A 21655-nucleotide genomic window follows, 5' to 3' on the forward strand; every position below is an offset into this window, starting at 1 on the left:
AGAACTTCCTTACTCACTCCATGCCAAAAAGCAGGGTGGTGTCGGAGCCGAGAGCCCCGGTGTCACAGTGGGGCCGAGCACGGATCCAACAGGTGGGATTAGCAGCGAGGAGTCAGAGCGGGTGGGACGCGTGCGGTTTCAAAAGGTAACTTTTATTGTTGTCTTACTTACGCCACTGATGGTATTGTAGCATAGGTCTGTTCAGCTTGGTTACAATCAATCGAGAATGGGAAATGTGAGACGGTAAACGATGAACAAGGCCGATTGGTAATGGTGATGAAAATGAGTTAACCAGAATGTAGACGAATGAGGTAACCGAAGACGTGAAACCAGTGGCTGAAAACGTGGAACGAGTTAACTGGAACGTGAAGCAAGTAACCGGAACAAAGACGTGAAATGAGTAACGGGAACGAATGAGCAATCAATCGAGTAACTGAATAACCAAGACGAAGAAGAGCGTTTTTAGGAAGGGTTACACCGGGACTTGACGGTGGCGGGGAGACCAGTGGAGCTCTGCGTTCAGGCGAACCAGGGCCCTGTGACTCTCCTGAGGCGGCCTCTGATGTGTCAGTCTCCGCTCAGGTCTGGTCTGATCTCCGACTGGTCTAGTCTCTGCTACGGGCGGAAACTCCCTAGCCTTAAATATGTTTCGAGTGGCCAATTACACGGCTTCCCCTATGGAAGTTTCTAGCTAACTTACATCATGCTGGAACAAGACTGGGCACGTGCATGGTGTCAATTCAGATTACCTCACTTCAAATTTACATAGAGGTCAAGCATGGGGCATGCTCCAGGCATGCGTACTGGTCTTTTGGGGTTTTTCCATTGACATGCCCATACATGTTATGCTTAACTCAGCGTTAGCCAGCACTTCTCATAGATTTTGGTTCTGACAGGTGGAAGTGGGGGGATGGGGGGGGGGGCGGGGAGAAGAAAGGAGGGCAAATGCTTTTTTCTTTTAATACCTTGTAAAAGCATTAGAGTGGGAATTTAGGATGCTCAAAGTGAGTAGTACCGCAGAAATAAAGATTCATCATTTTGTATAAATGTAGGTCTGGTCTACCCCATATATGACTCAAAGTGATGACATTAGTTCCTATAGGAACTATGTTGTAAACTGCAATATTGTTCTCCTTCCCAGGTACATTTACTCTTCCACCAAGCACCTTACTTCAAAACTGTAAAATGTCCCATAGATCAGAATAACTTTCCCTGGTATTTCTCCCTAGCATCCTCTTTTGTAAAACATAGTGTACAATTTTCACCGAGTTCTGAAGTGTTGAAATATGTGAGCAAGTGCTGGATCCTGCAAGTGAATCTTGGCAGGTAGACTTCCATATTGGCACAGAAACTCACTGAAGCAGACAGGCTTCATTGGGCTTGGGGCTCTGCACTTCCTTATATTGCTTCCTAATAACATAAATTAAAAATATATTGAGTCACTAGACATTAGAATGAAGCAGAAGAGAAAATAATGATAGAGAAAGCATGGCTGGAGTGTTGTAGCTGTGATGGTCCAACAAATGGCAAGAGGCAAGCCGTTTCTGTAATATATTTTATTAGATCAACTATATATCTGGGAGAACTGGTGGATACACTTTTCAGAACAAGGTGCTCCTCCTCAGGGGGCCTGAAAACGCATGTTTTTGAACTGCTCTGCACATACTAAGAGCTAAAGTAGTATAACTTCTGTAATATGAATGCTTATACACCATATTTACCTGAATCCACAATTACCCTGAATGCAATGACCCATCCAATAATTAGATTCTATACATGGAAAATGTATACAATTGTTAAACTTTTCAACATACACAATCTAATTATTGGAGGGTTGTCTTAATTTCACCACCTCTCCACCACTGTAGCAGGGAAAGCAGTCACAGGGGCCAGTAAAGTGGCAGGTAGTGGGGAGGCAGTAGATGGGCAGGCAATGGGGGGCTTAAGCAGCTTGACCCCTGCCACTTGCTACCCTACACCTTGCCCCCTGCTTCCTGTCTGCCTCCATGACTTGTCCCCCTGTAGCTATCTCCCTCCCACGCCATCACCAACAGCTGCAGCCCTTCCTTCCCCTCCCCATCACTTACCATTGCTCTAGTTTCACCTCCAGCTTGAAGCACAGAGCCTGCCAGGGGCAGGGCAGGTGAAAAATAGATGAAAGGAAGAGTAAGATGCAGCAGGTGGGCAGGGAGCCTGAGGCTGTAGGGGGGAAGGGGCACAAGCTGTAAGGGGTACAAGCACCAGCTGCAGCTGGAGCTCCAGCCCCATCTCAGAGCCAGAGCAGCTGCCTGCCCCCCGCCGCAATATCTCAATTAGGGAGAAGGGGCTTCCCTCCCCTCTGTGTTAAAATGGGGGGGGGGAGGAACCAACCCCCCTATTTTGGATTAAAGTAAATACATTATTGATATACTGGACTTGAGGAAGGGCACCTGATGCCCAACAGTAAGGCTATGCAAGCTTCAGTCCCTGATTCGCTTCAACAGAGATTCAGCCTGATTCAGTGGCTGAATCTCTGAATCCGAACTGAATCTGTCTGAATTGAATTGGAACCCTCTGAATCAATTCAGTGAGATTTGGAAATATTTGGAGATCTGGACATAGACACAGCTTTAAATGCTTTTTCTATATATCTCTACGTAGCATGGGCTCATGAATGCTGCAATGCTAGGGCACATGGTGTGTCTCACAGAAGCAAGGGGGGCTCCAGCAGCAGACCTGGAAGTGGACCAGAAGTACTTCTGATCCACTTCCAGGCCTGCCAGGGAATGCATTGTGGGGGGCGCTCCACACACCCCCTACCCCAGCTCACTGACTGGTGCCTCCTGGGTCTGGGGGGACACCCAGGGTTCCTGCACAGCCAAATCACTGAGCTAGGGGGGCATAGGGGGCCCCCCGCGTGCTCCCCAGCAGACTTGGAAGTGAACCAGATGTACTTCCAGTCCGCTTCTAGGTTTGCTGCTGAGCACATGGAGAGCCCTCCATACTCCTATGGGATGCTCCATCTGCCCCATCACTGCAGCAATAGTGAGCCACACCTGCTACTTCAAGGGATGTAGAAAAAACTTTTAAAGCTGTGTCTATGTCCAAATCGCTGTTTCTCCAAATCAGCATCGATTCTTCAGATTTGGTTTTGACTGAACCGAATCCAGTACAGTGATCTGAATCAATGAATCAAATCACTGTCCCTGATTTGGGCTGACTCTGAAGTGAATAGGGCCCACTTTGCATACGCCTACCCAACACCTCTCCCAACTATAGAGTTAGTCCATTAAAAATACGGGGGGGGAAAAGCTTTGCTTCTCATATAAAGTATAAAAACAAAACAACTGTAGTACTTGCCACCTGATACACATTTAAAGGATTTTTTCTACGTATTTGTTTAAATGCCATGTCAAACTCCAGATTGTATATAAGCTTCCCTATATACAAAGTTTAGTAGAGTGTATCTCAACATATCCAAGCTGTTTACTATTTGGGACATGCCACTGCTTATCTCGTATGCAGTGACGTTTTTGTAAGGAGGCAGAGGGCTTTTACCCTTGTAGGTTGGACTATATATATAGGTTTGTTTTCAAGATAATTTTTTAAAAATTTATTGATTTGCTTTAGTTTCAAATGGCTGGAAATGGTGTAGTTTCCTGATTTAAGGCAGGCTGTAGGAGCAAGTGTTATTTATTTGCTCCAATAATGGAGCAGGTCACTAGCTCTTTGAAGATTGCTTTACCATAAAATAAGTCTGCCTCACAGGCAACCACAAAAGGATTTAAAACATGAGAGGTTTAAAATACTGTAAAGGCAGTACTCATTTTGTTTAAAAATACATAGTAGGAGTGTCCAACCATTTGTTTGGTTTAAGGGTGAACTTTGTTCTTATCCTGTGCTGAATGTTTGCACTTTCCTCAGTTTTCCAATAAGCTTATCTGATGGGGAGGCCCAGTGGCACTTCATAGTTTCTAGGGTTGGAAGGGACCCGAGTAGATCATCTAGTCTGACCCCCTGCCATGGCAGGAAACAATACTGGGGTCAAACAACCCCACCAAGATGTTCATCCCCCAATGCCTGCTGATCCCCCCTGACTAGTTTATAACAGGCCACTAGATCCCCCCTCAGCCTTTTCTTTTGGAGGCTGAACAGGTTCAGGTCCCGTAGCCTCTCCTCATAGGGCCTGCCCTGCTCTCCCCTGATCATGTGAGTGGCCCTCCTCTGGACCCTCTCGATGCTGTCCACATCCCTCTTGAAGTGCGACGCCCAGAACTAATTCAGATACTAACTAATTCAGAAAGGTATAATAATGACAGGAAAGCTGATCAGAATTAAAGGCACCTTTTTTCAAATTAACCAGAGTCCTTGGTATGGCATTCCAAAAAGTAGAAATGAAGTACTGTTAGAAGAGTGCCTAGGGAAGCTGGGAAATCTCCTCCTTCGGAGGTGTTCAGAAGAGGTTGGATAGTGCTGTCAGGGATTTTTATCTAAGAGTAGCCATGCCTATGCTCAACTAAGGGTATTTCCCATGCTTCTGGGTTTAGTGGTTGCTGCATTTGGCTGATAAGGACTTACACTGCCCTCCCCTCCCCTCTACACACGCACGCGCACACATACACGCCTCCTGTTGCTACATGCGTCAGGGGTTTTCCTTCATCTTCGTGAGAAGCCCTAGGTGTTGGCTGCAGCCAAGGCTGGGGATTCTGACTGGGGTGTACCAATGCTTCTGCTGGGACTAAAGCCAGGAACTTCCTGGCTAGAGGGTCTTGCTCAGGTCAGACCAATAGTCACTTCTGAAGTCAAGAAGATGCTTACCCCACAGCCAGATTAATACAGGCTATTGAGAAGTTTTCCCTTCCTCTGTAGTCTTGGACATGGTCCTCTTCCTTGCATCTCTTGAACATATTTTAACAATCCTTGCAGCAGCATGACATTGTTCACCATTTTCCCCCTGATATACCCATGGCAGATTAGGGCGATATGCTTTGTGGCTGTGTGGCAGTTGCTCATGTAGTTTCAGTAACAGGTTACACAGTGATTTGGGCTAGATTGAATAGGGATGATCCTTACTTAGCCAAGGGTTGTACTATATGATTTCTAGAGGTCCGTTCTAGCCCTACTCTTAAGATTTCTACAAACAGGCCCCCTTTCATTAAACACGCTGCAGCTGTCCTTAACTACCAATACCATGTTCAATATCTTCAAATACTCTGGGGTGTTTTTAAACAGAAACCATATACATCCCTTAAGAATAACAAGTTGCTGAAACCTTAAAAAAATTGTAATCTTCTCCCTAAGCTTCAGTAAAGGATACATTTTCTTAATAACATTCTGAAATGAATAACTTTAAGAATTTTAAGTTCTTAAGTTAAAATGTAAGAATTTTCTTAGTTAAAGAAAGATGCAAGCCAAATGTACAGTATAACAAAACCACGAACACACACACTTCCACTACGGGGTTTTTTATGCTGAACCAACTATATGAAAGGGTACTTTGTTTTTTCAAAGCAACATGCATATTATTTTCTTCCATGGTTCAGAGGCAGACAAGATGGCATCCTCTCCAAAAAACAGAATTTTTTCAAGCCAAAAAACAAAACAACCCCCCCAATAATTCATAAATACAGGGCTTTGTTATTCCACAAATAGCTGTACTGAACAAACCTCAAAAACATCTGGCTTTATTTTTTGTGGGAAAGCATTCACTTGTTTGCATTGCCATACACTTTTATAGGGACAGCCCTGTTACTAAGTTTAAAAATTTTATACCAAAAATTGTTGTTGTCCTGTACCCTATATTCACTCACAACTGGACTAGACTCACAGGGGCAGCACTGTAATGAAATACTTACATACAATAAGTATAAGCCATTTACAGCACAGTACGATTTGCTTGGAATAGTGTTCTTCTATGATAAACTGTTAAGTATTAGCAAAAGCAGAAACCTCAAACTGCTGGCTCTATCAGTACAATGCAGTGGTTCTCAACCTTGTTAGACTCAAGATATCCCTGGACAGAAATGAACAAAATGCCACCTCTTAGTTTGTTTTTTGACTACAGAAAGGTAATAAAACAGTTTTTCTGTTGTAAAAGCTCAAGAAAAACCACAATGGGGCAGAACGTTTTTAACACTGCAGATTCTCATTTGAAATCTCTAGGTTCATCTTGTGAATCATGTTGGCACACCAACCAGTGCTAACGTTATGCAGCAGTCTGCATCCTCCCTGAAAGGATCAGAATCCTTGGTTGAGAATCACTGCTAGAGTGGCAACAATCCTTATAAAATCTAGCCTATCAACCTGTTTGGAAACAAGGAAAATATTGTGCTCCATATGCATTGTACTAAAAACCCAAAGATACTCACCCGTTCAGTATCTAGGAATAAAAGAAGAACTTCATATCTTCTCACATGAGAGAGGGTTATTTTTTCCCCTAGATGCACAATACGCAATTCATAAATTCATGCACTTTCCTGGAACAACTGGCTGCTGCAGCTCTGTAGAGCTTCTGCCAATTAATTCAAAGTTGTAGACATCCCACAAGGAGCTTAGCAGTCTAAATTAGTTACACCTCCGTGTCTGGAGAAACATGCACACACAGGACCCTTTAGGTACTCCCCATCAATTCTTCAAGCTAAGTTTTCAGTCTCCATCTTCCAGGATGACCCCACTGTGTCTAAAATCCTCCTCAATCTTGTGCATCACACCACCTCTCTCTCAAGTCTTCCCACTTCAAAATACACCAGCAGCAGCCTCTCCATTCCTCAGTTCTTGAAAGTTAAGTATTAAAGCCCGAGCTAGATGAAAAACAAGCAACCTCATAATTGCTGCAATGAAAGGCAACAAAAATGGTTAGGGGACTGCTGCACATGACTTCTGAGGAGAGGCTAAACGAACTGGGCTTATTTAAGTCTAGAGAAAAAAAAAGACTGAGAGGGGCTTTAACAGCAGCTTTCAGCTACCTGAAGGGTGGTTCTAAAGGGGATGGAGCTAGTCTGTTCTCAGGGGCAGCAGATGACAGTACCATTGAGCAATGGTCTCAAGTTGCAGCAAGGGAAGTTTAGGTTGGTTATCAGAAAACACTTTCTCACTAGGAGGGTAGTAAAATATGGCAGCAAGTTACCCAAAAAGGTTGTGCAATCTCCCTCCTTGGAGGTTTTTAAGACCAGGCAGGCTAGACAAAGCCTTGGCTGGGATGATATAGTTGGGGATGGTCCTGCTTTGAGCTGAGATTGGACTAGATGACCCGAGGTCCTTTCCAACCTAATTTTCTATGATTTGTTTGTATGACGCTTTCCTGTCCCTATGTCTAGACAGGACTCTACAGCTGGTGCTTGAAAGTTGTAACAGCCTCTTGACAAGGAAGGAAATGATATTATTGCTTAAGAAGTTTATTTCACAGCATGAAACAGCGATCAACAAGCATGATGTAATTTGTAGTTAGATAATTTAAGTTTTTTGCTTACTAAAACAAAAAATATACTTTACTTCAGATTTTTAGCATCAGTCAGATTATAGGAAGACATGCCAAAAAAGCTCTAAATCCTTTAAATTCTGTCACCAGCAATCAGCAGTTGACGGGGAACTCTTAGCCCTACTTAAATCAATGACAGCTTTCTTTTAAAATACAATTATTGGAGGTGATCTACACAATATCTACCCACCTCCTCCACTCAAGGAAGAAATTAATTATTCAGCAAGTAACAACTCAGGGCAGGTAGCATTTGCACTGAACTGTGGCTTGATGACCTATTTCCAGATAAAGGCCTGACATGGCAGTTTTTTTCCTTTCAGCCAACTGGGAAGGGGCTACATGACAAAAAAAAAAAACCAAAAGCTTTTTAGTATTAAATATGCCAGAAAACTGGTCCCATCCAGGAGAGAAGCTTTTATTTCCAGGGAACTTCAAAAATACTTTCTTCTTGTACCTACTGTGGTTAGAAAGTAAGTTTTCTACAGAAAACAGCTCATTATTTCAAATGAAGTTGAAAGTAAAAACAAGCAAACATAGCCCTTTCTTTGTTCAGAAAGCATCCTTTCAAGTTCAGGTAAAATACTGATTAGCAGAGATGTTAACATATCATCACCAAAATCCATCTTCTTTATAAACAAGAGTCTGTTCCCTTTTCTATTTTGATTAAGAAGGTTTCTCATCCTTTTCTATTTATTTCCAGATCAAGACTACTTTGAGCTTTGGATGATCTGAAAGAGCAATTACATAGATACAAAGCTGCACCTCCTTCAAGTTTCAGCATCAGTTATGCCACCACATTGATTTAGTCTTTTAGAAGCAGGAAAAAAAATACCAGTCAAAACAAACAAGCACAGGAAAAAATAATATGTAAATTTAGGGGAAGTAAAAACTAATTTGAATGCATCTTTGAAGTAGTCTTATTTAATTACCATCAGTTAAATTAACCATGGGGCAGGATTATAGCAGTAAGTTTGGTAGTTCCATCAGTCTTGTTTTAAAAAGATCGGTGCACTTGCTGTTTCACAATGGAAATCTGCATAAGCAATGCCTCCACATGGAAAATTTTCCTCTCTAAATTTGTTGGTGCCAACAGGGGAAATAATGATTAAGCCAAAGCAACAGCAAACAGAGCCAATGAAGCAGAGAAAAATAAAAAGCAAAAAAGGAAGTTATTAGTTTAAGAAGAGGCAATGAAAGAAAAACAAGAAGTGTTCCAACCTAGAAGGAAATACATGACAGATTTTACTTTAGACATACAGAGGGAAGTCTACTTCTACCCTTTGTATTGGAGCTAAAACCATATTTCACTAAGCAACCTAAGTATGTGAAACACTATGAGCATGTACAGACATTATCTTAGTCTAAGTCAGGGGTCTCCAACCTTTTTAAGTAGATCATCTTTGGCATTTAAAAGCAACCCAAGATCTATTGTGTGCAGCCACCACTCCTCCCCTCCCCCACCCAGCAGGTAAGTCAGGGTTGGGGAAAGGGGGAAGGAGGGCAAATCGAGGCAGAGGGAGAAAAAATTACTTGGGGGGGGGGGGCACCTCCCCAGCAGGAGTCCCACTCAGCCAGGGCTCCATTCAATTTACCCCTGTTCCTGCCTCTGTGGCATGGTCCCTCACTGCAGGGGCCTCAATCTAGCCCTGCTCCTTCCCACCCACCATGGACAGACCTGCTGGGCTGGGGTGCATGCATACATGCGGGCACTCAGCCCCCCACGCCAGCCTCGGATCGACTCCAAGAGGCTCCGAGATCTACTGGTGCATCACGATCCACTGATTGGTGACCACAGGTCCAAGTAAATTTAAATCTACCTAAACCTGTAGCCATACAGAATTTGGCGCACAGATGGGTCTAAAATGGTGCAAGATCTGATGCGAGGTACACAACTGAGATTGATTTAGATTAACAGATGTATCGAACTTCTGTACTGTGCTCCTATATTTATAAGAATTCAAAGGCTTGCAGTCTCACTTAAAATAAAGCAATCGATCTAACAATTCTTAGAATCTGATGAAAGACAAAAATGTTCTGAAAAAACAGAGCACCTACTATCACTCAAATTCAAAATTAGAAAAGTTGGCATTTTAATAATTCCATCATCTTGGGTGACAGTTCTGTAAAAAAGGCCTGCTGTATACTAGAAAGTTTTGTCAGTATGAGTTGACTTCTGTCAATATGACTTTGTAGGCATCCACACACAAATTTGCAGTAAGCTAAAAGAACTCCAGGTTTGTGCTGACACCTCAAGTATCAGGTTTGTAAACATACCATGCATATTTAAATCTCTAAGTTTACATCTGTTGCAGGAAGCACCGAGTGAACCTTCAGACAAAGTTCAAACTGAAACCCTTATCCTCCTCCCTGAAGTACTAATATGAATTGCTATATTATTGTTTTTATAATCCATGTGCTAAAGATGCAATTACACAGACCACATGACCACAGCAAGGTGAGGCAGCCCAACACCAAAGGTGATTTCAGTCAAAGTTTCCATTCTGTTATCTTTATTCAAGGTGAGAAAGAGATCACCAAGCGTGTATACTAATGGCAGTCTGCCCCTTCCCTATAGAGAAGGTTGATAGCATTGCCTGTTAGGTGTTCTTAATACTCTATAATAAGACCTTGTGTTTGCAGTCATTGAAATCTTTGCCAAGTTTGAAATTTCAGCCAAAATTGTTACTTCTGAGTGCCTGGGCTTGGGCTAGGACTCTTTTTGAAAATTTTCAGCCAAAACAGCTAATCCATTTCCAAGAATGAGGTGGGCAGGGGAGGGGTGTGGAGGGTGGAAAGAGGTGAAAAGATGTTTCACTTTTGAACATAAACAAATTCTTCTGGTCTTTTTCCAGAAGACTCTAGTACCCATTATGTTGTGTGGCAAGGACTCTCAAATTTGCAAGGACGCAAATACTGCATGTAAATGTTAGCACCCAAGATCTCCTAAGGATTTTACCTTCACCTCGCAGACAATTACAGTTCCAAGATGGGACAAAACTTTGTTGTGCACAAACTCCCAACAGAGCAAGAAAATGTGCAATGACTATTGTGGCATTTGCTATCATCCCTTGGGATCCATTGTTTGTCTACCAAATGTCACAGTATAGGAAGTGTACTTTGTGAAGAATGAAAAGTTAATATCCTTGTTTTTAGTTGCTAGATTATGCTAGCTTTTGCTTCGATTTGGATGGAAATCACAACCTGTTTCCCTCACTGCAACTGTGTTATGTTAAAATGTGGGAAATCCTGATGATGGATAAACTATCCCATCAAGTTAGATTGAGAGAAAGAAGGATATTTAGAAATATGAATTCCACTCCTGACCTGATCTGTGTAAAGCACAAATTCACCAGCTGGTAAGCCAGAGTCTCTAGTCAGATTCCTTGAATACTACTGAAAGTTATATTTACATATAGCCTCATATTAGTAGTAGAGGTGATCATTTATAAGAATCATTGTATATTATTTCCTTTGCAAAGATGCATTAACCTCAACTCACAGAAACAAAACTCTAACAGGAATTTGCATCACTGCCTGAAATAAAAACTGTGTTCAAAAAATAGTTAAAAGCACAAAATCAAACATGCAGAAAAGTCAGAATTAAAACTGGCCATTTAAAAAAAAAATCTTATACAATTTACACACATGCAAAATATGAATGTATAATAAGGGGGCTAAATTAAAGTTGCCATAGCCAACCTTAAAGCTGGCATTTCCAAGCTTTTGCAACTGTAAGTAGAGTGTCATGTTAAATCACAATTGTAGTAATATCTATATGTATTATCTACATGTATGATATACCTATGTAGATGTGTAATACCTATATGTAATATAAGTTTGGATGAATGAAAGATCTTAACCATGAAAAATGGTATAGGGAAGGGGAATTACAAGTGAAAGCTTACAATTTATTAAAATCTAAAGTGTATTATACTCCAGAAGTAATCCAAAATAAACACTAGCAACAAAATCCTTCTTTTATATTAAATGAAAGACCTCTCCCAGGCTTAAGCATTAAGACTATCTATCACTTCACTCTTAAGCACAATGTAGAGTATTTTAATGTTACATATTTCCTCACTTGGATTTAGATATTTACCAGCAAGTATTTTAGTAAAAGTCTTGATAAAAAAAGTATTTACAAATATCCAGAGGGACAGCTTCAGAAAGGAAAATCTTAAAAGTACCAGACAATTAAAAGTATTAGAAGTTATCCTGGTGCCTGCATGACAAAAATAATTTCCCTCTATTTGCAAACCAGATCTTCCTTGTAATCATTGTACAAGCTGTTCTTCAATCTAGTCCTAGAACTCCCAAGTACTTTAGTCAAATCACAGCTGTGTCAGCTAGAAAAACATTTTGGGCTTCCATTGTAAGCCACTGCAAACAGAGGCCAAGTCTTCAGCAATGTATTTGTTTCACAACAAAGAAATGACTGTGCTGAATAAATATTTTTCAATATCCTGAACTTCTACTTTAAGTATTTCCTACTTTCATATGAAACTGCTTGCAAGATTAGGACTTCAAATCAGCCCCATAATGCAATTTAGAAAGATAATTTCTGAAAATAAATCTAGTTGGATCTGTTCTACTTATAATACCCACACAATTTTCCTATGACAGTCAAACATGTCTATTTTTAGGAAACTGACTTTTTCTGTAAATCTGTTTGAAGAATAAATCTGGAGGAGGAAGTGCTAGTCACCTGTAAAATTGTTTTACAGTTTTGTAAAACAAGACTGTTCTTGAAAAAGTGTATTTTCCAAGATACAGAGCAGTAAGGCACCTGATTTTAATTCAAGGTCAGTGGCAGCCAAGCACCTAATTTCCCTATAATAACTAAAATGTCAGCAAACATCGGGTAAACACAATAAAAGACTGCTCAGGAGACAATGTGATCAATTTCTGTCAAACTTACACAATATTTTGGGAAAAGAGGTTGTATTCCTAAGTATTGTACAGGCGTCTCTAAATATCTTGAAGTGCTACAAATTTAACTATTTTCAGTACATGCCTACCAGCTGTGAAATAAAGGGTAACTTTAGTTTTCTCACATTAGAAGCAAAAGTTAATATAACAAAGGTAACTCTGAAAGAAATTAAACTCTGCATAATATCAAAGTCCTACTGTTCACCTGTGTACTTAAAATGTCTCTTTACACATGCTACATGTCAAGCCCTTCCTTTTATTGAGGGCATTTGTTAAACTCTCACCCCTGGGAATCAAGTAATTAATTCCAGAGACAATAGGAGTGACACTCTCTAATTTGGCATTGAAGGATCACTGCAGAAGAATTCTATACCTTCCTGTACAAGTGCAGCAATATTCTGTGACAAACTGCAGGACAGTTCTCAACTGGGCTGCAGGACAGAGTTGCTCTCTTCTGCCATAACACTCACTGCTGGGTACAGCTTTTGCACTGTAAGTACACTACACTGAAGTAGTTCATTTTTTTGGTTCCAATCTTGGAATGCAAGACAGCAGATCCCTGCTCTCCACTATAGATACTACTGACATTGCTCATTAAGAGTTAACTGTCTACATCACATCATAGAATCAGGACCTAAAAACTTCTGACTGTGTACACATAGGATATCATGTATACATGCAAAATTAAGTACATGTATTTTCAAGATCAGGGCCTCACTTCCTCATCACATAAGAAGGTAAGGAGGGAAGGAAAGGATGAAGTTTGTAGCAATATACTACATGCATCTGCCTGACTGTGATCTATTTTCTTTAAATTAAGGTGTCACCCGGATGATATATGAAAACTAGAGAAAATTACTCTGTAGCAGTAATATGTATATAACAACAGCAAAAGTAAGTTAGTACCTAAATTATGCCACCCTATTAATGAAGCAAAACCATTCAGAACCATGTTAGAACTAGAATGAAAACATTGCACTGTACCCCCACAACCTCAAGTCTCTTTTCTCCCCCCCACCTCCTGCCAGGTCCCAAAACCCATCCTGGATCCATGCTTCAGAGTAAAAGTGCATTATTCAACATCCCATTTAGAGGCAGGTACCCTCCTTGACTACTTCCATTCACAGAATCAAAGCCAGGAAATTCAGTAGAATCCATTAGCTAACAACAATTATGATGAAGGAATTGATAGCAATGGATTTTTAAAACTCATTTCTATCTGTCCTCAAGAAATATGGAAGTTTTTCATTAAGTGGTAATGACATTAAGTGACTGTGAAAGGCACAAAGACAAATACAATAGGGCTGGGTGCTTTATTCTCTCCCAAGTAGTTGTGGAGTAAGGCTGGCTGCCAAAAAATAAGAATTTGTAACAGTCAACACGGCAACGTCAACACATTTTGGAGGGGGGGGGGAAATAGCCCAAGGTATAATCTGTCCTGTGCATCATCACCAGCAAATCAAGATTCTGTAAGCAGAAGTGAGCTGACAGTTCATTTAAAGCAGAGACGGTTATCCAAGTCAGGTACAAGGCAGGGTAGATTTTCACCTTACAGACTAACCAAATGATGTTGTTGTGTGTGCGTGCGTGCATGCACACACACACACACACACAGCTTAATTTTACAAGGTGCAAATCTACCCTGCCTTCTGGTTCAGTTCAAGACAGAAGGAACCCAGCTGTGTCAACAATTGTTTCCGTTCACCTGCCAGAGCAAATGCAATGTCATTTGTCAGTAAAGTAAATGATTCGCATGTGTACAGGAAACAAAAAGCAATTTTTCTATGAGCACTTATGTTAAATATTTTATTGCAATCTCCAAGGTCAATATACATGAAGATAAAATGCAGTAAAGCATCAAATGGAATAAGACATAAAGAGCACCATGCAGATCGCATAAACTAAGAGTGGGCCATTCTCTGGTTATAACTACTTTACACTAATTGAGGTGTAAAAACGTATCTTGCCCCTGTACACTGTACTTGCACAAATCCAATTAGACTCTATAACACAGAAAATGTATAAAGTTTAATAATTTTCTACGCAGAATCTTATTATTGGAGAGTCATCTTAGCAAGGAAGAGGGCAGTAGGCAGAGCAGTTTTGGGTACAAGCAGTAGTGGTAGGAGTCAAGCAGCTTGCCCCCTGCCACCTGTTCTCCCCGCCCCCCGCCTTGGGCTCCCAACCCCCCCCCTTTTCCCCCAACCTCTGCTTCCCCCTTCACTTTTCTCCCCCCACAGCCTATACCCCCCTTCCCCCCCACACTCACAGCCTTTTCGCCCCACTTCCTCAACAGTCTCTACTTCTCTGCCTAACCCTCTTCCCCACCCCCCTCTATTTCTCCTCTGCCTCTTCATTGCCCTACACCTTCTGGTCCCCCACCTGCCCCTCTTACCTGTCCCCACTCCAGCTTGGGGCACAGAACACAGCTCTAGCCTGGTCCCATAGCAATGGCAGAGAGCCAGCACTGCTGCTGCAAAGCTGGGCCATGCTCCATGCCTCAGGCTGGAGTGGGGATGAAGCCTCCTGGTGCTGGAGCAAAGGTAAGTAGGGGGCAGGAGGCAGGACATGGGGAAATGGAGCCAATGCTGGGGGGGTACAGAAGTGGTACACAGGAAAGATGGGGAGAAAGAGCGGGGAACCCAAACCTGCAGGGGGGCAGTGAAGGGGAGGAGGCAGGGGGTGCATAGGAGGTACAGTCTCCAGCCCTCACCTGGATTAGGGGCTAGACTGAGGCTGCAGCAGTGGCTTGCCCCCCCACCCCGCTTTGTACTTAATTCCAAAAGGAGGGGCTTCCCCCCCATATTAAACAGGGGAGAAAAAACCCCCAAACCCCCCCAGAAACCAAAATTTATCTTGGCAATGAATTAATACAATATGCAATAGCCAAACTACTTCTGTTCCACTCCTATAAAATAACTGTATTAGGAATTTCACACACTGAAGAGGCAAGGATTTTCTTTGTGGTATCATTTATTGGACCAGTTATACAGTTGGGAGAGGTGTTAGATAAGCTTTCTGGCACAATGTGAGGAAGGGCACCATGTCCTGAAAGTCTGTCTAACCTCTCCCCCAAATTGTACAATTAGTTCAATAAAAAACATTAACAAACAAACAGAAGTCCTTGCCTTGTATTTTTTGTCATTGTGGTGGTCCGGGAAATACACTTCAAACCCTAGTGCTAGTAGAGAGAGACAAAAGTCAGAATTAATTCGCACACAGTCTTTATTTTAGCTTCTTAGCATTTCTTGAATGACAGTGGGTTTTTAACCAGTGTGGCAGAGGCATTCATTTCCTTGCCTTTTTCTCTGTAATAGTACTTCTGCAGAAGATTGCCATTTTTCACTCTTAACACCTCTTGCTGGTATGTAAGAATTCAAGGAGATGAAAAACTCACCTGATGGACCAAATACTGGGAGCCTTTTAAGTCAATTTAGGAACATCTTCCTCCCCACCCCACCCAACAAAAAGAGGCCAGGCCCTTAGACCTGTACAACCACCCTCCCATTTATTCAGCTGGTTTCTTTAAGTCACCAGAAACCGGTGGGAGAGACCAGAGGACAAATTATGGCTCTACTGTATAGGCAGAGCCTAGTCAAGTCTTTCTGGATCCTCTCCCAAGCTGGGGCAGCCCAGAGACTACTGGGCTCCAGCAGAAAGGCAGGGCTCAAATTACAGGGGGGCTCAGGGGAGAGACAAGAGGCAAGACTCCCCCACCCTAAGATCTGACCATCATAACTTGGGGGGGTGTCTCTGATTTTATTAGGCATTGTGATAGGGCAGCCCAATTTTTTTTGCAGCCCCCAAGAGTCTAGGTGTAATTCAAGCCCTGCAAGTAAGAGATGCTGGGAAGGCTGCTGCCAACGCCTGGAAGGGCCCGGCAGCACCTGAAAAGCGGCCCGGGAAGGGGCCCCGCTTCTCGGACCCGCCGCAGCCAGGGCGGCGTGGAGGGGCCGGGGCCGCCCGCAACAGGAGAGCGCGGCGCGGGGGCAGGGCTGCGCGCAGGAAGGGCGGCCGGGCTGGCGGACCCCGCCGGGGGCAGCCCGGAGAGGAGCCCCGGGGGGACAAGCCGGCGGGGGCCCCTCGATGCGGGGGGAGCGGGAGAGGACCGCCGGGGGCACGTACCGGGACGACTCCCCGCTGAAGCTGCCGCCGTCCAGCAGGCGCACCTTGCAGAAGAGGATGCCGTTGACGAAGGGCACGGAGGACAGCTCGTCCAGCTCCAGCTCCACGCGGAACTTGAACTTCTTCTTCTTCATCACCATCATCATCATGAAGGCCATGGGGGGGTGGCGGAGCGGGACCCAGCCCGGCTCCTAACGGCGCCTCCCGCCCGCCCCGGTGGTTTATATGGCACCCGCCGCCTCCCTTTCAAACCGCCCCGCCTGCGCTCCCCCGCACCCCGCAGCCGCAGGGCGCCGCCCGGGCGGGGCGGGGAGGGGCGGTGCCGGGCTCCCGTGGGCTGCGCCGCCGCGCCGCTGCCCCCAGCGGGCCCTGCCGGCAGCACAGGCGGCGCCGCGGGAGGCCAGAGGGAGGCGGCGCCGGCAGCCGGCGAGCGGCCCTCTGCACCCCGAGGGCTTCCCGCGCCCGCGCTCCTCCGGCGGTTTGGGTGGGCGGACAGAGCCTGCGCACCTCGGTCCCTGACGCCCGCGCCCCTGCGGCCTGCAACGTGGGCGCCTGGGGTTTCAAAGACAGCACGAGTGGGTGCCACTTCTCACAAGGCAGCCGGGCTCTCTCCAGCTTCTCTGCTGCCATCCCCAACGGGGGTGTACAAAACATCTCTCCTAGGCTAGCCTGTGAACTTGGCTTCATCAGTCTACTGGAAACAACCAGAAATCCTGGACAGGGTTCTTTGGGTGAATCCCAAACTTGAAGAGTTGGGGGGAAAATTTTTCTTAGCAAGCTTTCAGGTTTAAAAACCCTTCGTCAGGCTGAGGAAGCACCTGCAGTTGGTGCGTGCTCTTCCTGCATGGAAGGAGTAGTCAAGAAGCCAGGGGCTGGCCTGGTATGTGTGCAAGACAGGTAGTCAGTGAAGACTAAACATAGACACTGGATTTATATTATAACCTGCCCACCGTCTGATAACCCCAGGTACCTGTCTACATTTTACCAGCTACATGCCATCACCAGGTCAATGTGTCATCCCATTCTCCACCCCATCCCACCTGCCACACACCTATTGTCTGCCCTGGCCTCTGATCCTTTGCATTTGCACACAGCTGCATTTTGCATTTTGGCTTCTGCTCCATCGAAAACACCAGCAGACTTCTATGCCTGAAGAAAGGTGGTTGCGCCCAAAAGCTTGCAAAGAACAATTTTTTTCCAGTTGTTTAGTTGGTCTAATAAAAAATCTCATATTTACTCAAAGAACCTTGGGAGCCTGGAGCAGAACTGGACCATGCAGGACTCATGCCTGCCAGCGTGCTCTGCTGCGGCTAGCACAGGCCATGGGGTCATGGCTTAAAGCTCAGAACTGCTGTAACTTCTGTTGCTTGAGGCACCCCTCCTTCTCAGTGGCACCTTCAACCCACAAAATGCCTCCCCTGCTCCCCCACCCTGAGCCTCCAGACAGCCTCAGACTCCTTTAGAGCCTCCATCTATCAAGTAGCTCTGGGGCCACATTCTCCCAGAGGTTTGCACCACAGCACCAGCAGCTGCTGGTTGTAGAGACCATGGATGACACGTAGTGGGTGCATGCAGGTGCACATGCAACCCCTGGGCATGCCAGCATACCCCCTGTGAAAAGGCACCAGTGGTGTCTCGAGGTGGGCTTTGGCTTCCTAGACAATGACCCACACATCAGGATGAGAGACATGCTTGGGTGGGATTGGCTTCACCTTTCCCCCAAAAGTAAGTGTGTGTTCTCTTCTAGGCTGGCGGATCTCCTCTGGTGGGCTTTAAACTAGGCTTGTCGGGGGAAGGGGAAGACAAGGGCGGAGGAAGTCTTGGACCACTAATCCAAGCATCACCCACAAGAACAGCTCAGCCTAGACCGGTGATGAGCAGTACAAATACCCAGGTAAGCAACAGGGGCCAGGGCAGTACTGAGAGTAGGGGGCCAGTGCACACATCTTCAGGAGGCCTCAAGTGCCTCTACACAAATGCTCATAGTATGGGGAACAAGCAGGAGGCACTTACTCTCCAGCTAGCTGACACCAACCCAGACATTGTGGGGCTCACAGAAATGTGGTGGTACCCAATGCATGACTGGGCAATGAATATCAAGGGCTATAGGCTGTACAGGATTGATAGGACAGGGAGGAAAGGTGGGGGTGTGGCGCTCTATGTCAAGGAGGAATACACATCCTCAATGAGTGGCACGGGGTCAGAGGAGGGGCACACTGAAGTGCTCTGGGTTAGAATACAGGGAAGTTGAGGGGAAAGGGACTTAATGGTGGGGGTCTACGATAGACCACCCAACCAAGGGGAAGAACTAGAATGGGAATTCTTAAGTCAGCTCATGGAGGTAGTTAGGTCAAAGGGTGTGGTTATCATGGGTGACCTGAACTTTCCAGACATCTGCTGGGAGGAGCAGTCAGGTTCCTAGCCTAGATACAGGACCTCCATCTAACCCAGGAGGTGCACAGCCCCACCAGAGGAGACACCTTGTTGGACCTGGTCCTGGCCACGGGTGACAACCTGGTGGGGGGGCTGCAGGTGCTCGACCACCTGGGCAACAGTGATCATCGCCTGCTGGAATTCACCATCCAGCACAAGGTGGCAAAGGCCTGGAGCAAGGCAGCAGCCCTGGACTTCAGGAGGGTGGACTGCAGTGAGGTAAGGAGAATAGTCGGGGAGGCACTGAGGTCCTGGAGGGGAGAGGAGTCAGTGGTCCAAGAAGAGTGGTCGTTCCTTAAGGAGACAATCCTTCAAGCCCAAAGGGAGGTAATCCCAATGCAGATCAAAGGTGGCAAGAGGGCACAAAAGCCCCCATGGCTCATCAAAACACATGGGAATGTCTCCTGGCTAAAAGGGAGGCGTATACTCAATGGAAGCGAGGGGCCATCACCAGGGAGGACTATACTGCGGTTGCTCAGGGCTGCTGGGGAGCGGTCAGGAAGGCCAAGGTGGAGATGGAACTGGGAATAGCTACCCAGATCAAGGACAACGAGAAGTCCTTTTTTAAATACATAGGGGGTAAAAAGAAGGTACCAGGTAACGTGGGGCCTCTGCAAGACACGCTAGGAAATCTGGTCGTCACACCAGACGACAAAGTTAACCTATTTAACAATTTCTTTGCTTCCATTTTCCTGAGCAGGGACCAGGTCACCCCCCCACCGGGACCTCTGTAGGCACCAAGGGAGGTGCACCCAGACCTAGGGTCAGCGAGGATCTAGTCAGGGAACTTCTGGAGGGACTGGATGTATTTAAATCAGCTGGTTTGGACAATCTCCACCCCAGAGTGCTGAGGGAATTAGCAGAGGTCATTGTGGGACCCCTGGCACAGCTGTACAAGCACTCATGGTGCTCTGGTGTGGTGCCAGAGGATTGGAAGGGGGCCAATGTGGTTCCCATCTTCAAAAAGGGGAGGAAGGAGGACCCAGGAAACTATAGGCCAGTTAGTCTTACCTTGATCCTGGGGAAGCTTTTTGAGAGGATTATCCTGGCACATGTCCATGAGGGCCAGCAGGGGAGGTTATGCTTAGGGGCAACCAACATGGGTTCATTAGAGACAGGTCCTGTCAGACCAACCTGGTGGCCTACTATGACCAGGTCACAAAATCCTTAGATGCAGGGGTAGCAGTGGATGTGGTCTTTCTGGACTTTAGGAAGGAATTTGACACTGTCTCTCACCCCATTCTCATTAAAAAACTGGGGGACTGTAGTGTTGACACTTACACAGTCAAATGGGTCCCTAACTGGCTGGCGGGCCTCAACCAGAGAGTGGTGGTGGACAGGTCATTTTCGATGTGGAGGGATATGGGCAGTGGGGTCCCCCGGGCTCAGTCCTCGGGCCTGCACTGTTCAACATCTTTATCAGTGACTTGGGCGAGGGAGTAAAAAGCACCCTGTTCAAATTTGCAGACAACACTAAGATGTGGAGGGAAGTGAGCATGCTAGAAGGGAGGAATAGGCTGCAGTCGGACCTAGACAGGTTACAGAGGTGGGCGGATGAGAACAGGATGGGATTCAACACTGACAAGTGCAAGGTACTGCACCTGGCGACAAAGAACCAGCAGATCTGGAACTACCTTCCAAGAGAAGTGGTGCTGGCTCCTACCCTGGGGATCTTTAAGACAAGGATAGATGAACACCTTGCTGGGGTCATTTGACCCCAGTACTCTTTCCTGTTATGGCAGGGGGTCAGACTTGATCATCTGCTCAGGTCCCTTCTGACCCTACAGACTATGAAACAATGAAACTATGACACTGACAGCAGTGCCTGCAGGCAGTTGCCACTTGACCCCCATCCTTGCTGCTGACAACTCTGGTCACCTGAGGCTGGAGGAGGAATGCCCATCCAGAACGATAGGTGGGGCATGGCTCCAGTGGAGTGGGTCAGGCAGACACAGAGCAGGGTCAGGAGGGGAGGTGGTATGGGGGCCAGATGCAGAGTGGGTGTTGGGGTGGGGTGGGCATAGGCAGACTAATAAATGGGCCAGCTGGGCATGAGTGCCAGGGCAGCCGCACGTGTGCAAGCAGGGGAAGGCAGACTGTGCCGCTGCCTTGGGTCCACCCAGCTCCTGCCAGTAGGACATGGGGGGCTGCGGAGAAGCCCCAGCCCTAGGGCTGCTTCCCCACTTCACCCCCACCTGCCCACACAGCCTTCAGCCCCCCTGTCCAGGCTCCTCGAGCCCAGCCTTGCACTGGTCTGAAGCTAGAGCTGCCAATACCCCCATGGAGCCTGTGGCTGCTGATCCTGTGGGAACATAAGTGCCTGCTCATCCCAGGACTCCAGCTCCTCTGTGAGTGGTGGCTCCGCCAAGTGTGGGGGCTGCAGAGGTGGGCAGTCCTCAGGAGGCAGAGCGGGAGGTAGGACTGGCCCTGCTGGAGGCTGCAAGGAAAGCCCATCTATGCAGGGGCCGGGATTTGCTGCCCTGGGTGCCCGGTGAGGATGTGTTGGTGGAGAGAGTGCAGGGATGAAGCAGCGGGAACTTGGCAGGTGCTGGGGGACCCCTCCCTCTAGTCGGTGATTGGCTGCTGGGGGACCCCCCACCCCCGAGACTCAGGAGGCACCAGTCACCCATGGTAGGAACAGCACAACCGGCCCAAAAGTTAGGCTGGTTTGGGGCTCCCAACATGAGTCACACCACTGGAGGTGCCAGCTGT

General features: G+C 45.9%; 1 protein-coding gene across 1 annotated transcript in view; it reads right to left on the bottom strand.

Annotated features, from left to right (window-relative positions):
• EEIG2 (EEIG family member 2) overlaps positions 1-16809 on the bottom strand; it is a 58355-nt gene extending 41546 nt beyond the window's left edge. Inside the window, exon 1 of the mRNA XM_090049308.1 lies at positions 16511-16809. Coding sequence (XP_089905434.1) covers positions 16511-16668 — 158 coding nt within the window. The 5' untranslated portion in view covers positions 16669-16809. The remainder of the gene's footprint in view (positions 1-16510) is intronic.
• Between the last annotated feature and the right edge of the window lie 4846 nt (positions 16810-21655).

The sequence above is a fragment of the Crocodylus siamensis genome, chromosome 5 (assembly GCF_052110815.1).
Source record: "Crocodylus siamensis isolate JL-2025a chromosome 5, ASM5211081v1, whole genome shotgun sequence".
Taxonomy (NCBI): Eukaryota; Metazoa; Chordata; order Crocodylia; family Crocodylidae; genus Crocodylus; species Crocodylus siamensis.